Consider the following 16,024-nt stretch of genomic DNA (forward strand, 5'->3'; position numbering starts at 1 on the left):
GATTTAAATTTGTGTGTGAAATACTCTTATTTAGGTAAAAGCTTGCCCTTTATAACAACTGAAGCTAACCAGTGGGAAAAACTTAAATTTCAAAATAAAACACAGAATAAAGCCAGAGTACTGCATTTTGTTAAAATTGGCTTTATACATAGAGGCTCAAAACTAATTGAAAAAAATATATAACAAAATATAAGATTTTTTTAGTCCACTGCAGTCAATAACTGCCTTAAGTCTAGAACATATGAAAATCACCAAATGCTGCATTTCCTCCCTTGAGATGCTCTGCTAGGCCTTTAATGCAGCCACATTCATATCTACAGTTACTGCTTGCTTGTGGGTCTGCTGCAGTTTTTTACTTAATAACTAATAACTGGTCAGCTGGGTTGAGATCACGTGACTTGGCCATTGAAGAATACTGCTTTTGCAGTATTTTTTTAGGACATTATCCACTGCGAAGTGCCGCAGCATTTGACTGGATCTAAGAACAGAGTATAGCCCTCTAGACTTCACAAACTGAGCTGTAACAAACACCAGTTACCCAGTTCCACTGACAAATATGCTGCTGTAACATTGCTTCCATCATGCTGGATAATGTGGTATGGTTCAGATCATGATCTGTTCCATTCCTTCAAATGTTTTTTTTTCCCCCTCAGAGCTTTGCAGATTACACTTTTCTGGCAAAGTGTAATCTGTCATTCTTGTTGAGTGAAATCAGAGGTTTGCACCTTGTTGTAAACCCTCTGCAGGCATCTCTTGATTGTGGACCTCTTAAATGTGAAGATGTTTTTCTTAGCAATGAGACAGACACGCACATTCCAGAATATTGAAAGCTGGGTGCTGGGCCAAAAACACGCTGGTGAGGAGGAAAAAGGGGTCCACACAACAGCAAAGTTCCCAAAAAGTAGTATTTAATACAAAAAACCTCAAAGTGAGTGACGTATCGGGCCGCAGTTGCCCGAGTTTGTAGTAGGCTGAGGAAGGGCAACTGCAGCCCAAAATGTCACTCTCTTGGAGGTTTTTGAATTAAATACTACATTTTGGGAGCTTTGCTGGTGTGCAGACCTTTTTCCTCCGCATTAAGATGTTTTCCTTAACCATGCATCATCCACTTTAAATGTCTTCTGTGGTCTTTCAGGGCAGTGCATTCATATGTTTTAAGAATGTAGCAGATTGTTGATTTGGCCTCTCTCAAAGCTTTTGCTATACCCTGACAAATGTTCATAATGGTGCAAACACTTGTGGCCCTAATTCTACCTAGCAAAGACAGTCTACTCAGCAGAAATCCATATTATAATATATATACCCTGTATATAAATATATATTTAAATAAATAAAGATAAATATAGTCAGACAAAGTGACACAGAAGTTATGAAAGTGCCCCTTTATTTTTTTTTTTTTCGCACTCACTCAAAAATGCATATTTACATGGCATGCCACATCAAAACAGGAACTGACTATGGACACAATCGATAACACATAGAATCTGCTCTGGGAGTTGAGGGCAAGGGAGTTATCCCATGAACATCCAACCGAGAGAAAACAAAAAACGAAGCAACACTTAGAATAAGGTCAGCCATACAAAAGAGTTCTTCTTTAATTAGGTTGTTTTAAAAAGTGACAGATGTCCAGCTGACATGTACTGAACGTTTTACATTTGCCATGGAGGGGAAACACTGTGGTTAAGTCAGAGATGGTAATAGTGTGAACTCTGCAAATAACCACAAGGCTGCTGAAATTGAGGATGGACTGCAACTGCAGATGTTCATACATACAGGGGGGGAAAATGTACTACATTAAATTATTATTGATAAGAACAAGCTGGTCAAATCCGAAGATGTCCAGAGATTTTAAAATGCCTAAACGACCTAAGTCTTCTAAGATAGGTTCCTTGTTCAAGGTAATAATCCACAAGCGCCATGTCCTTTTTGTCCTCTTGAAGGGGGAGAGAAAAAAAAAAAAAAAAAAAGGAGTGGTCTCCAGAAGATCCAGAAGAGCAGGAGAGAAGTTACATACATTAAAAAAAAACAACAAACTCAGTATACAAGTTCATCTGTGATAATGCCAAAAAAACAAAATAACAGAAGGACAAGTTTTTCTTTTTTTTTTTTCCAGAGAAAGATCCTTTGAGAAAATTGTCTCCGTTTAATCAGTATTTCCTTTTGGTTGGATGAACAGTCTGTTGTATCAACATTCAAAACTCACATCCCTCAGGAGTCATTCACGCACACGCGCTCACACACACGCTCACACACACGCGCTCACACACACACACACTTACTTACTTTCCCAATCAACAAATTAAACATGCAATGTGGGTTCTCGATGAGGGACTGCCACATCAAATCAGCCCCCTCCTCTTCTGTAGTCTCCAGGTTGAGGGACCTGCGGGGAGAGCCATCCTTCACTGGCAGCGCGTTGGAGCTTACAGACAGAGACTTCGCCTCTGTAGAAGAAGAACACAATTACACATCTGTGCTACAGCGCTATGATGCACACTAGCATTCACCTTAACCTCCTTTCAAATAAAGTAGCACATCCAATCCATGTAAGCTTCTCAACAGTACCCCAAAACACACACAAGGGTAAAACAATTCTCACCTGCATTGGGAACTTGTAGGTCAATCTTAACGTCAAGTCGTGAACTTTAAACAGGTCTTCCGAGAGGTCAGTGGTTGGCTTGGGGACATCTTTGTCTTTCTGGTGTGTTTGACCCTAAAACAACAAAACAGAAGAAAAATGAATGGATGGATGGATTGCTTCAGGGTTAAAGATCTACAATTCAGGTTAGCGCTCGTGTCCAATCAATTTTAATAAGTAGTAATTATGTACTTTGAGACTTGATTCAGCAAAATAAATAATTTCTGATATTGCTTGCCATACCCTAAAAATAACTCAATCATTCCATTAAAACAAATATTTCAGAGAAGCACTATAGTGCTGAACACACTGATGACAGAGCCAAACTACAACACCTGTTCTTAACACCAGACCACAGCCAGGATTTGGCATAACTTTTACCTAAATAAAAGTAAAAGTACGAGGGTATTAGGGAGTGTCTCCTTACCAGTTTGTTTCTTCTCTGCATTTGGATTGTCTGGTGCTGAACCGGAGCCATACTTCTGGTTTAGGTGAGCAAGAATAGCTGCATGGACTGACGGGTCTCTGGCCTGCAAACGAACAGGAGCACAGTGACAGATTAGATCAACAGAAATAGATTTATGACCCTGTAAATATAGCTGGGATGTGCCATGGGCTGCTTTTGGCACATTTTAGACTCAGAATCAGTGTGGATGGTGCAGTCATGTTGTATGCATCACATCAATCATTCCAGAAATTTACGCTTTCAAAGTCAGTATTCATGTAGAGGTGCTTGTGAAAATAAGACTTAAGAAGCCATGTGTTATTTCATTATATAGTATAGTTTATGGCATGTGTGTTTAAATGACATTTAACCAAATAGGAGTATCGAATGTGATTCATTTATACAGAATACTTACATTAGACACCATGGTGGGTTTGCACTGTCTTCGTGTGTGAAAGGATCCATTTGTTGGTTTTTGGCATTTTGTCCTTCAGCCTGTTAGAAATAAAACTTAAATTTGGTATATTACAACTGAACAACTAATTTATAATCATGAAAACTGTAGTAAATTAATAGGTATGGTATTTTTACTACACATGCAACAGGTGGTGAGTTTGACGCCTCTGCAGGTTATCTGGGACATATAGGTGCTAAAGTTAGCACGCAACTGTTACACTGCTGTGAATTGCCTGAAGTGAACCATCGTGCCACTGAACACTATCACGCTAAACGCAGCACCACATTAAAAAAAAGCACTGTCTGAAAACAGACTTCATAGAGATGAAAACCTTTTTATGTTTTAGCACATTTTTGTTGTGTGCTTGCTTGATAGCAGTTTTCCTTTTCATAGATATCTCATCGCTCTCTGTTATGCCTTAGTTTTGACAAATAATGACAGTGTAATGTGTCCATGTTTTGTTGTTCACATGAGGTTGTGATGATTGTATATGACACTTACCACAAGAGCTTTCTCAGATTCAACAATGTTCCAGCTTCTGTTCCTCTGATTAATGTAGCTGGGCGACAAACATAAAGAGTCAAAGGTCATTACAGAGTAATGATCAAGGACTGCATTTCATTATGACAAACCTTTCAGGTGCATTTTTTATTCAAATTTGAGACAGAATAATTTGTTTCAAAATATCTTTTTACCTACCAGTACTAACAGAAAGCAGTTTCACTCTGATGTCTATTTATTAACACAGTGAAATGTTTATAACTGCAGATTGTGTACCTAATAGCAGAGATGTTCTTGGTCCTCTGTCTGTCGAGGGCTTCGGCCCTTTCCTCAAGCTCGTTCAGCTCATCCTGGATTACTTTCAACTCTTTCACCATCTCCACTCTCTTCTGCCATGGCCTTCCACAAAGCAAAAAGGGTAAGCCTGATAACCATAAACTGAAGGCAGACTTTATCTCTCAACAAAATTCAGATCAATGACATTTGCCGTCAGCGTCTATGTTTTAATGTTTAGATATACAGGTTAACTGGGGTGACATTTAAAAGGCTGCAATAATTAAATCTTTCTTTAAATAAAAAAAAGTTGGTTTCTTTTACCTTATCTTTGAGTAACTGCGTTTTCTTCATGGCATAATTTGGTGGTGCTTTCCGGAATCTGTCCTTTCTTTTACAATCTGCAGAGAGTTTAGACAAAACAGTTTTGAGGCAAATCATAATTACTGAGGTTGGAAAATGAATGAAGATCTAGAAAAAAGACTTACATCTTCAATGTCTTTATCATTGAACTTATAGTTCAGAGCTTCTTTGATAGATTGCTCCTTCTTGGTGATTTCATCCAGAGTTGGTACTTGCATACCAGCAGCCATCATCTGTCACAGAGAAAAATCAACAAAACACAACTTAAACTTCACTGTATCAATTATAGATTTGTGATTGTTCAAATATTATATTTTTTAAAACCACCTACCGCTTCTTTCCACTTCATGAATTCGCTTTCGGTGAACTCTTGATTTGATACAAACTCAAGCCTGAAAACCCGTGTGTCACCACCATGCCTGTAGATGTTTACAACATTAAGTCAAGCTTTTTGAAAACAGGCAAAAAAGAAAAATACATACACATTATATTCTAAACAAGAAGCACTCAGGAAAGCACAAACCTCTGCCAAGGCAGCTCACGATATTTACTTTTAAGGAAATAGTATTTATTATGTATATATTAATTTTGTTTTCTTTGTTCTTTTTAAATGTACTTTAAGAAGTTTGTAGTGCAGTAAAAACAAGTGCAAAGTGCAGGCCTTTGTTAGCTGCCCTGTTGAGACCCAGTTTAATAAAGCCGACATAATTTTGAGTATAATTTTTTTCTTTTTACACACATGTAGCATTCATTTAATTGTTTAGTAAAACAAACCCTCCTTGGCTGAGGTGATTATCCATGACAGTATGCCTACCTTAATTGTAATCCCTTGTTTGTTCGTGTTGAGCCAAGCTGGTAAACCTTCGCTGTCTCTACTACGTCAACAATTTCAGCAACCTTTCAACAAGAGAACAATAAACATATCATAAAAAAAGGTTACGCAAATCTATTCTGATGCTAATATAGTATAGATAGTGGATAGAGAAGAGAGAGATAGAGAGAGAGAGAGACATACAGAGACAGAGAGAGAGAGAGAGAGACAGAGACAGAGACAGGAGAGAGAGAGAGACAGAGACAGAGACAGAGAGAGAGAGAGACACAGAGACAGAGAGAGAGAGACACAGAGACAGAGAGAGAGAGACAGAGAACAGAGACAGAGAGAGAGAGACACAGAGACAGAGAGAGAGAGAGACAGAGACAGACAACAGAGGAGAGAGACAGAGACAGACAGAGACAGAGACAGACAGAGAGAGAGACAGAGAGACAAGACAGAGAGAACAGAGAGACAGAGAGCGAGAGACAGAGAGACAAGAGACAGAGACAGAGAGCAGAGAGAATAGACAGATAGACAAGAGAGAGATACAGAGAGACAGAGAGACAGAGAGAGAGGAACAGAAGAGAGACAGAGACAGAAGACAGATAGACAAGAGACATAGACAGGAGAGAAAGAGAGACAGAGGAAGAGAGAGAGGACAGAGAGGAGACAGAGCAACAGAGAGAGAGAGAGCAGAGACAGAGACAGAGAGAGAGAGACAGAGAGAGACAGAGAGAGACAGAGAGAGACACGAGAGAGACAGAGAGACAGAGAGAGACAGGCGAGTAGACAGACAGAGAGAGACAGAGAGAGTACAGAGACCGAGATGAGAAGAGAGAAGAGACGAGAGAGAGACGAGAGAGAGAGAGGAGACAGAAGACAGATGAGATAGAGAGAGACAGAGAGAGACATAGAGAGACAGAGAGAGACAGGAGAGAGACAGAGTACAGAGAGAGACATGTAGAAGCGAGAGACAGAGACGAGAGACAGAGACAGAGAGAGAGAGCGACAGAGAGGAGACAAGAGAGACAGAACAGAGAGAGAGAGAGACAGAGAGAGACAGAGATAGAGACAGAGACAGAGAGAGAGAGAGACAGAGAGAGACAGAGAGAGACAGAGAGAGACAGAGAGCGAGAGAGACAGAGAGAGACAGAGAGAGAGAGAGAGACACAGAGACAGAGAGAGACAGAGACAGACAACAGAGACAGAGAGAGAGACAGAGAAGAGAGAGAGACAGAGACAGAGAGAGACAGAAGAGAGAGAGAGACAGAGACAGAGAGAGACAGAGAGACAGAGAGACAGAGACAGAGAGAGACAGACAGAGAGAGACAGAGAGAAGGAGACAGAGACAGGAGAGAGACAGAGAGAGAGAAAGAGACAGAGAGACAGAGAGAGAGAGAGAGACAGGACGAGAGGACAGAGAGACAGAGAGACAGACAGAGAGAGACAGAGACAGGAGAGAGACAGAGGGAGAGAAGAGAGAGAGACAGAGAGAGACAGAGAGAGACAGAGAGAGACAGCGAGAGAGAGCGAGACAGGAGCAAGAGAGGAAGAGAGAGGAGAGACAGAGACAGAGAGAGACAGACAGAGGACAGAGAGAGACACAGAGACAGAGAGAGACAGAGAGACAGAGACAGAGACAGACAGAGAGCGAGACAGAGAGAGACACAGAGACAGAGAGAGAGACAGAGACAGAGACAGAGAGAGACAGAGACAGAGAGAGAGACAGATACAGAGACAGAGACAGAGACAGAGAGAGAGACAGAGACAGAGACAGAGACAGAGACATAGAAGAGAGACGAGAGAGAGACAGAGACATAGAGTAGAGACTAGAGACAGAGACAGAGAGAGAGATGAGAGAGATAGAGAGAGATAGAGAGAGAGATATAATATATATATACAGAGACAAGAACACACACACACACACAACATACATACATACACACACACACACACAGTAGAGTAACAAGATAAACTCACCCTATAAACAGGTTTACTGCTGCTGTTCCCGATCCCTATCCTCACAAAGCAGCCAGTAACAGTCTTCGCAAAGAAGGGCATGTGACACCAGCGCTCCAGCTTGTGTCTGGACAGGCGGATCCTGTTGAGTTCATCTGGCAGGGATACAGGCTGTGACTTTGGTGGAGTCTCCTCTTTTCTGGCAGCAGGAACACAGTTAAAAAAATTACTCAGAATCAAGAAAAAAAAAAAAAAAAAAGCATTAAAACGTGTGACATTACGTGTCTTGTTATGGGACTGTGGTGAACGTACTGGTTAAGACACTTACTCGTCATCATCGTAAGACGATGAACGTGAACTCCGATCACTTTTGACCGATGACTTATCATCATCCTCCTCTTCTTCCTCTTCATCGTCAGAATAAACCTCGCTCGTCTTCAGTGGCTGACGCTTAGCCAGCAACTCCGCTGTTCAAGAGGCAAAACGTCAGCATTTGGAAGACGCCTAAATCGGCACAACAACCTGTCACAAAGGTGTAAAAGCCTGCCAACCTGTTTTGTTTTTCTTCTTCTCACGTTCAGCCTTTAGTTCTTCCATGGCCTGGGATTTTTTGTCAAGTTTTTCATCACGCTTGGATCGTCTCTCCTTGTTGTGCGACATGACCTAGCGAGCGTGACGAGATTAAAATTACAAACACGATAATAAAAAGGTGTAATGTGTCGCCTACTCCTGCCTCATACTAAATCCAGCCAGAAATCAGGAGCAAAAGAGGCATTAAATTTCACAAATTTGTGAAATTTTTCAGTTGAGGTATCTGTGTGCTTGACTTCTTATTTAAGCAACACTAATAATGATATAAGGCTGCAACGATTCATCGAGTAACTCAAATAACTCGATTACAAAAAATCCTTGACACAAATTGTTTGCTTCGATGAATCCATGACTTTGAAAGGCTCAGGTGTCCCCATGTAAGTGCTTCACTCACATTTGCAACTAAAATAGATGTCTGTGTAGGCCACAGTTTTTCCAGAAAAAGACAGCTAACGCAACAGCAACAGTGACGGTAATGCTGTCACAGGTTAACGCCGCGTCTGTCTGCACACACGGCGAAGACCAAAGAGGTGGAGCCGTTACAGAGACTGTGAGCTCAGGTGGAGTGAAAGAAAATGGTTTTCTAGCATTGAGAACAGTAGTGCTTGCTCCTGTAGTCACCATTAAAACGTTTACTGGGAAACAGCTGGAGGGAGTCCTCCATCAAACCACCTGATCAACAAGCTCCAATGTGAGGAAAAGTGAACTTTGTAGCCGCTCCCATCCACCGCAGTTTGCTTTACACAGTGAAAAACCTACAGTAAAGCTACATAAGTTAAAATAAAATATGCAGATGGACGATGTTTAAATCAGGCAGCTTGCTGAAGGCTGACAGCAGCTGTCCTGCTTTCTATGGCAGCAATACCTGCAGCATGCAGGGGTGAATCTAAAGGGGGGCATGGGTGTACGAGACCACATTTAGTTCAAGGCTTTAGTAACATTATTTTGCAGATTTAGATTAATATAAATATAAATAAAATGTTATATAAACTAAAATAAATTGTATTAATATTTAAAAATTGAAAAAAAGTTTTTTGTGGCCAATAAGACTCAGTCACCAACCTGAAGATGTTAGGTTGGATGCTGAATTATTATTAACAATAAATACTAACATGTACACCATCAGAACATCTGTTTTTTTTGCAACTGGGAAAACCCCGTTTCAGAGAATGCTGATATGCTCGCCTTTCTTCATACAGCCACCACATGCTCCTTTAAAAGCCTACAGCCACACATTTATTCACCGCAGCCCTACAATGATACACACTGTCATATTATATGTCTAATATTGTTTCAGATGTGTGTGAAACTGGACTCACCACTTGCGTGTCTTGAACCTGAGATTGCTTCCTTTTTTCTTGCTCTTCCTCCTGCTTTTTCTTCTTCTCCTCTTTTTCCTTCTTCTTTGCTGTCTTTAGCTTCTTCTTAATTTCAAACCTTTGAAAACAAAAAAAATTTTGATTGAATAAATGATGAACTCACATCCACCAAACTTGATGTCAGATATGTTTTTGCATTGTATGGTAAGGTTGTTGTAGAGAATAAAAGTGTTCTAGTGCATTTTAATGAATAAGTATCTTGAATGATTTATTATTATTATTTTTTTAGCTATTAAAACAAAGAAAAACATTAGTATAATTAAGTATAATTTTAAAGATTTTTACTCCTTACTCACCGTCTCTTTAGCACCTCTCTTTTCTCAATTCTGTTGAACAGCTCTTGCTCTCTCTCCTTCTCGGTCATCTGCTCCAGTCGAGCTCTGTCCTCAGCATCGCCCATCAAGTCATCATCATAACCGTCCCTGAACACCTCGTCCTCGGAGGAGTCTGAGTCGGAGCTGGAGGATGAACTGTTGCTCTCTGAATCAGACACCTCACCTGAAAATTTTAAGGAAAGTTGATTTTAAATAAATAACACAAGATGTCACGAGCGAGATTTCCGTTCTAACATATCTGACTATGTAGGGCCATGCCGTGATTTACATATAGGGCTTTCTTTATAGTGTTGGCATGTGCTATTTTTGCAAGATTAAAACTGTCACAGAAAAAAAATATGCATGTCATGCAGTGCTGGATGTTTACTTTCATCTCAGTAACAAGAGCATCACTGTTTACTGTAAAATGTGCTTCATTTGTATTAGAGCTATATTCAGTCATTTCTAATGTAAACCAAACATTTCCTGCTACTCCACGTTAAAAGTGCCCAAGTGAAGCAGATCAGCTCATAACAAGGCAAGTAGTAGGGAAGCATAACCAATCCTGCCCTTCCCTGCTGTTCTGTGAAAAACCAGCCATATCATCCACATCAAAATGTAAAAATCCAACTGATGCCGGACTGATGTCTTCAGAATATCACCTTAGGCCTCAGTCACACAGGCGTAGAGAGCTGTCAGTGACCCCGTGGCAACATCTGGCTGATAGAGAAACCTCCAGCAATCACTCACCAACCGGTCAGGGCATACACACTTTTTCCTCGTGATGGTGGCTGCCAGATTTTTTGCAGACAGGTATTCAGGCCTGTGTGACTGAGGCACTAAAGGTAAATTTCTGGTCTTGTGATTTTTTCTGCACCAAATGTGTCATCAACAGCTTTTATGAGCAGCTTTTGGCAATGAAGCAGTTATAACTCCTTTTAACATTGCCAATGTGATTAGGTCCCAAATTAAAGTAATTAAATGATTTGTGAGTGTAAAAATTTGGAGCTTAGTTTATTACAAAAAAAAAAAAAAAAAAAAAAAAAAAAAAAGCAGAGCACTTCACGTCAAGCACACACTGCATCAGTGGATTACCTAATCTGAATTAGATTTGTTAAACTAGCACAAATTACCAGAAGACTTTATTTTTTAGGTTTTCCTTAAATGTGTCAGACAGTTCATATCAGGACATGTGACAGAAATAAACAACAGCTTAGATGATGTGCTGTGAGAGACCTGGGATTGATGAGATGAGTCATGTAATCCTAGCCTCCTGAAATACCTGTGGATGCAGCACTAAGGTGATGTGTAATCTATAGTTCGTCATCTCTCTGGATGTCCTGCTTTGCACTTTATATAAGATGTCATGATGGTGAGGATGTGTGTGAGTTTGTTTTGTTTAAGTCAGCAGTTTAGTAGCAATTATGGTTAATAAACTGTTTTGCACAGATGTGTAAGGAAGCGTTATTTGAGACCAAAGAGTGTCTTTTTCACTGTGAATTAAGAAACCTACCTTCTTCCGGTGCAGAGCTCTCAGCTGAGCTGTCCCCATCTGAGCTGCCAGATGCTGTCGCTTTATTAACCTTCTTCTTTGTAGCGTTCTTCTTTTCAGAGCCCTTGCCCTGCTTAACCTTCTTTTTACCTTTGGTGCCACCCACAGTCCACTAGACAAAATGAATAAAATGCAACTTTTGGGTATATAATTGAGAATTGAGGTCTATTCTCTTGTCCCTCACATGTCCCAAAACTGAAAGATCTTATAGCGCAAATACTCAGACTGCCATACCTCATCATCACTGTCAGATGTCTCGGAGTCTGTGGAAGCTGCTGGTTTGCCAACAGGTTCTTCCTGCTCACCCGAATCAACCCTCTTCCTCTTTGCCAAAGACAGCAGCTCCTGAAAGTGACAACATAGTTATGTGGTTCAGAAAGATTCACCTAGTACAAATGAGAATGAGACCCAATTTTTCAAGCCACTTGAATTCTGTCATTCATATACTAGGAAAAACTTATCTGGAGTAGCAAGGCTTGGGCTAAAACACTAAACCCAAGGGAAGCTGCTGCTTCTTCTTGCTTAGCATCCTCTGGTTTTCCAGAGGTAAAATTACATATGACCTGTAGTACTCAAATCTTATGATGTTAGTCTGAGGATTAACTTGTCTCAACTACATTTATGCAAGACAACTGCATGAACAGCACCTGATCACAAACAAAAGCAAAGTGAAACTACATCCTCCATTACAGTAAAAATGTGGAAAAACAACATAGAACTACACCCTCTCTTGCTTGTGTGCTTATATTAAATATAATTTCCTTCCCTATGATTTAATGTAATGCAGGGAGGACCAAGTTGGGACACTGGCTGAAGCTGGTCTCTCTTCAGCAGCTTGACTGTTTCTCACAGATTCCCTTTGGTTTAGACAACTCCATGTGCAGAGCAGTAAGGAGGTAAGGCTCAACAAAACTGCTATATTCTCACATGGCTGCAAGACATTCTCCTTCATCTTTGTGCTAGAGAGCAGGCAGTATGAAGAGCATTTAATGTGCAAGTCAACTTACTAAAACACTTGCATACTATAGGCGCTCCCATGCACTGAGCACATCTCCTTACCTCACCATGCGTTTACATGCCATTGTTGCATATCATTAACATGCCTTCTCACTCCTGCAGTTTTTACTCTCTTCTCTTTCTGCTTGTACCCAGATAGAGCCATGTATGTCTGCCTCTGGAGTAGTTTTCGCCTCACCAATTTGCCCAGACCCATGACCACAAACTCAGAGTCTTCTTCTGTTGGGAGTTTTCTTGTTAAAAGGAAAGTTTCCTCACCACTGTCTTGAAATGTTTGCTCTAGGGGTAATTTGAGGGTTCATCTCTATAAGAGGTGTGATTAAAAAGATTTACAACTCACCTTGTAAAAAGAAATCAAAATACTCCTGAATTAAATTTAGCTACACCCCCTTCAAGATCAGCTTTTTGTTCAGCAATGCAGCACGTCCAGGACACTTATGAGCAGGCGCGTGTTGGCACAAGCTGTCTTATTTGAACTTGGAAACTGCTGGGTCTTCAAATGAAAACTACTACTAATCGCTGTGTAGATGCAGACCCAGATTTTATTCAATGTGAAGGTTGGGCCAGTGTGACATAGGAAGTTTTGTGTATGCAAGTTTAAGATCCATGGTGAGACTGTTTATATGCACATTGAAGTCCTCAGAAAAGGTGTTCCAGGAACCAATCTCAAAATAGCATCGCTGCAAGAGAGCAGCACATTTGTCTGATGCATGATTTGGCAATATAGTAGATTAAATAAAAAAAATAATAAATCACTTAATTTCAATAATTATGAGGGCTGCTGCATATTGTGGTACACAGACTTAAAAGCTGGAAAAATGAGTGCTGGTATCAGAGAACACTTTGTGTTGGCAGGCATATTCAAGAATGTGTTTGTCACTGGGCGAAGTCACATCTTAAACACTCAAGCTGACCAGCCAAAACAAAATCATAACAACTAATCACAGCATCGCTCCAGCAGGTCCAACCTAATGTCAGCACTCAAAAGCGGTCAGTGGTGATTGGTCTGATAAACCGCATTTAACAACGTGTGGCACTCCGAGGCTGTGTTGCAAGGCATATTGATCTGGTGGTGGCTAACTAGCTAAAGTACTTAAATAAATGGACAAAAGAAGCTTTTTTAAAGAGTAGAATGAGGATGGTGCGAGGTATGAGGTCAAGGGGAGGGGAGTGGAGGCGGAGAAGGAGTTGTCTCCTGTTGCTGCTGCAGCAGAGACAAGGCATGAGATGCCAAATGCCTCAGCTACAACCTCAGAGTGGTGAATTGGAGGCTTTCGGTGTTTCTAAAACGTTTAGTCTTACAAGCTCCAGGTGCTATCTCTAACGTACTGAGCCAGAGATTCACACACACTTCTCACATGTTCTTTTTCAGTTATTCGGAAAATCAGGGGAACAGTGAGAGATACCAACAAACACGAAATCATGCATGCTGCTCAGGTTAATGTCAGGCTTAAAAGGCAGCACAGTCACTCTCTTGCTCCTCTCAAACTGTGTACACAGGCATGCATGAGTGAGTTAGTTCCCATGGTTACTGGTGGACGCTGTGAAACTCTCCTGATTCCCAATAAAAGATCTTAGGTTATTATGCACATGCAAAATCAAGAATGTACCTCAATCCTGAAGGTAAGTACTCTATATGTGATATATGGTGTACATTACTTTTGTAAGAATATTATTGACATTCTTATTTACAAACTCAATTAGTTCATCATACTGTAGGGGAAAAAATTGCCTTCAGTCACTAATCACATTTTAGAAGAAAAAAACTCATCATCTAAGTGTATTTATTTACATTTTGCTGTGTGATTCAAACATATGTATGTCTGTGTATTCAAAGTACACCATAAATAAGATGACAATTTCAACAGAGTTTGATTGGTGCATGCTCATTCTCTTTACAACCAGGACAGTGCGTGTTTTCCTTCACTACAGCCATGAATCTCTTCTGTGGTCTTACTCTTTTTCTACTGCCTGGAAGCTCCATCTTCAACATCCTTTGTCCAATATATCCACTATCCCTCCTCTGCACATGTCCAAACCATCTCAGCCTTGCCTCTCTAACTTTGTCTCCAAGCCACTCAACCTGAGCTGTCCCTCTGATGTACTTATTTCCAACCCTGTGCATCTTGGTCACTCCCAATAAAAATCTTTACATCTTCAACTCTACCTCCTGTCTTTTTGTTAGTGCTACAGTCCCCAAACCATACATCATAGCAAGCTTACTACCATCTTCTAAACCTTCCCTTTCACTCTTGCTGCTATCCTTTGGTCACAAATCACTCCAATACAATCTCCACCCCTTCACTCTCTTCCTCACCTCTCTTGTGCACTGTCCTTTGGATGGTTGACCCCAGGCATTTAAACTCATCCACCTTCACTACCTCTGCTCCTTCCACCTTCACTGTTCACTTGACTCTACTGATTTGCATGCCTCTTTTCTCCAGAGCATACCTCCATCTCTCCAGGCTCTCTCCCACCTGCTTCCTGCTCTCACTACAGATCATGATGTTCTCTGCACACACTATAACCCATGGAGACTTCTGCCTGCCCTCATCTGTCAACCTGTCCATCACCACTGGGAGCAAAAAGAGGCTCATAGCTGATCCCCAATGTATTCCCACCTGCACCTTGATCCCATCTAGCACAACGCACACCTCACCACTGTCTCTATTCTCACACATGCCCTGCACCAAGCTCACCTAACTTCCTCATGCAGTACCACAGCTACTATCTTGGCACACTATCATATGCTTTCACTAGATCCACAAAAACACAGTGCAACTCCTTCAGATAACTATATTACTCCTCATTTTTGTCTTAATTAAAAAAACAAAAACAAAAGTGAGATCAAACTAAGGGTTGGAGTAACCAAAGAAGCTGGTCTAATCGACTCGGTCTCATCTCCTTTGGCCCATGTTTCTGTTTTCTCCGGGACTTAAGGATTTCCCAGACGGGTGAAATGCACGTGAGTTTAATGGTGATGTGAGCAGCGTGTGCAGCTCTTCAGACTGACATGTTGCTCCGCCAGCTCCAGTTTGACAACAACACCACCGAAATAGAACTTCAGCTCATGACGTCATGCAGAAGATAAGGTTATGGCTAAACCAAACGTGACTTCACTACGGTTTCGTTTTGTGAAAAACACGTCCAATTCCAGTTTAGTTTGAAAGCAAATGCACTAATTATCCAACAGAGCACGGCCGCAGTCACGCAGCTTACTGCTCGAAACCAAAGGCCCACGGCGCGGCATTTTCGAGGCGACATAATACTGCATGATTACTAACACTGAGTACGTCTCATAATTGAACGAGCTTGGATCTGTACAACCTCAAATACTTTACGCTTTATCCACTACCCTACAGAAACGCGTAGCAGAAACCTATCCCTGCGTTAAGATTTGAGTGTTTAGTCAGAAAGGAAACAAGGGGTTGTAAATAAAATAGGCCCACACAGCGCAATCAGCTAGCACACATTAGCTTCATCCTCAAACTGTTGTCAACTTCAGAATCCACCGGTCAGAACTAACCCCCCCAAAATAACACCTACCTGATCTAAGTTATCATCGCTGGCGCTGTCTTCGGAGTCAGAGTCGATAACAACTCGGCCTTTCCGCTTCTTTACACTCACCATGATTAGCTGCAGAGCTAACCCGCTAGCTACCACTGTGTCGTCTAATGTAATGCTCTCTCGACGATAGCCGTCGCCGCTACCTGGCTAGCGC

General features: G+C 41.1%; 1 protein-coding gene across 1 annotated transcript; it reads right to left on the reverse strand.

The window, feature by feature from the left end:
- Nucleotides 1–1,367: 1,367 nt before the first annotated feature.
- Nucleotides 1,368–16,023, reverse strand: rtf1 (RTF1 homolog, Paf1/RNA polymerase II complex component). Its single transcript, XM_030719378.1, is given in 22 exon segments — nucleotides 1,368–2,367; nucleotides 2,369–2,444; nucleotides 2,600–2,635; nucleotides 2,638–2,713; nucleotides 3,040–3,168; nucleotides 3,499–3,534; nucleotides 3,537–3,578; nucleotides 4,042–4,099; nucleotides 4,318–4,403; nucleotides 4,405–4,440; nucleotides 4,639–4,715; nucleotides 4,799–4,910; nucleotides 5,009–5,096; nucleotides 5,492–5,574; nucleotides 7,472–7,649; nucleotides 7,779–7,917; nucleotides 8,002–8,113; nucleotides 9,361–9,478; nucleotides 9,717–9,918; nucleotides 11,248–11,398; nucleotides 11,521–11,631; nucleotides 15,850–16,023. Coding segments are annotated over 22 exon segments (2,058 nt in total). The 5' UTR covers nucleotides 15,934–16,023; the 3' UTR covers nucleotides 1,368–2,339.
- Between the last annotated feature and the right edge of the window lies 1 nt (nucleotide 16,024).

The sequence above is a fragment of the Archocentrus centrarchus genome, chromosome 22 (assembly GCF_007364275.1).
Source record: "Archocentrus centrarchus isolate MPI-CPG fArcCen1 chromosome 22, fArcCen1, whole genome shotgun sequence".
Taxonomy (NCBI): Eukaryota; Metazoa; Chordata; class Actinopteri; order Cichliformes; family Cichlidae; genus Archocentrus; species Archocentrus centrarchus.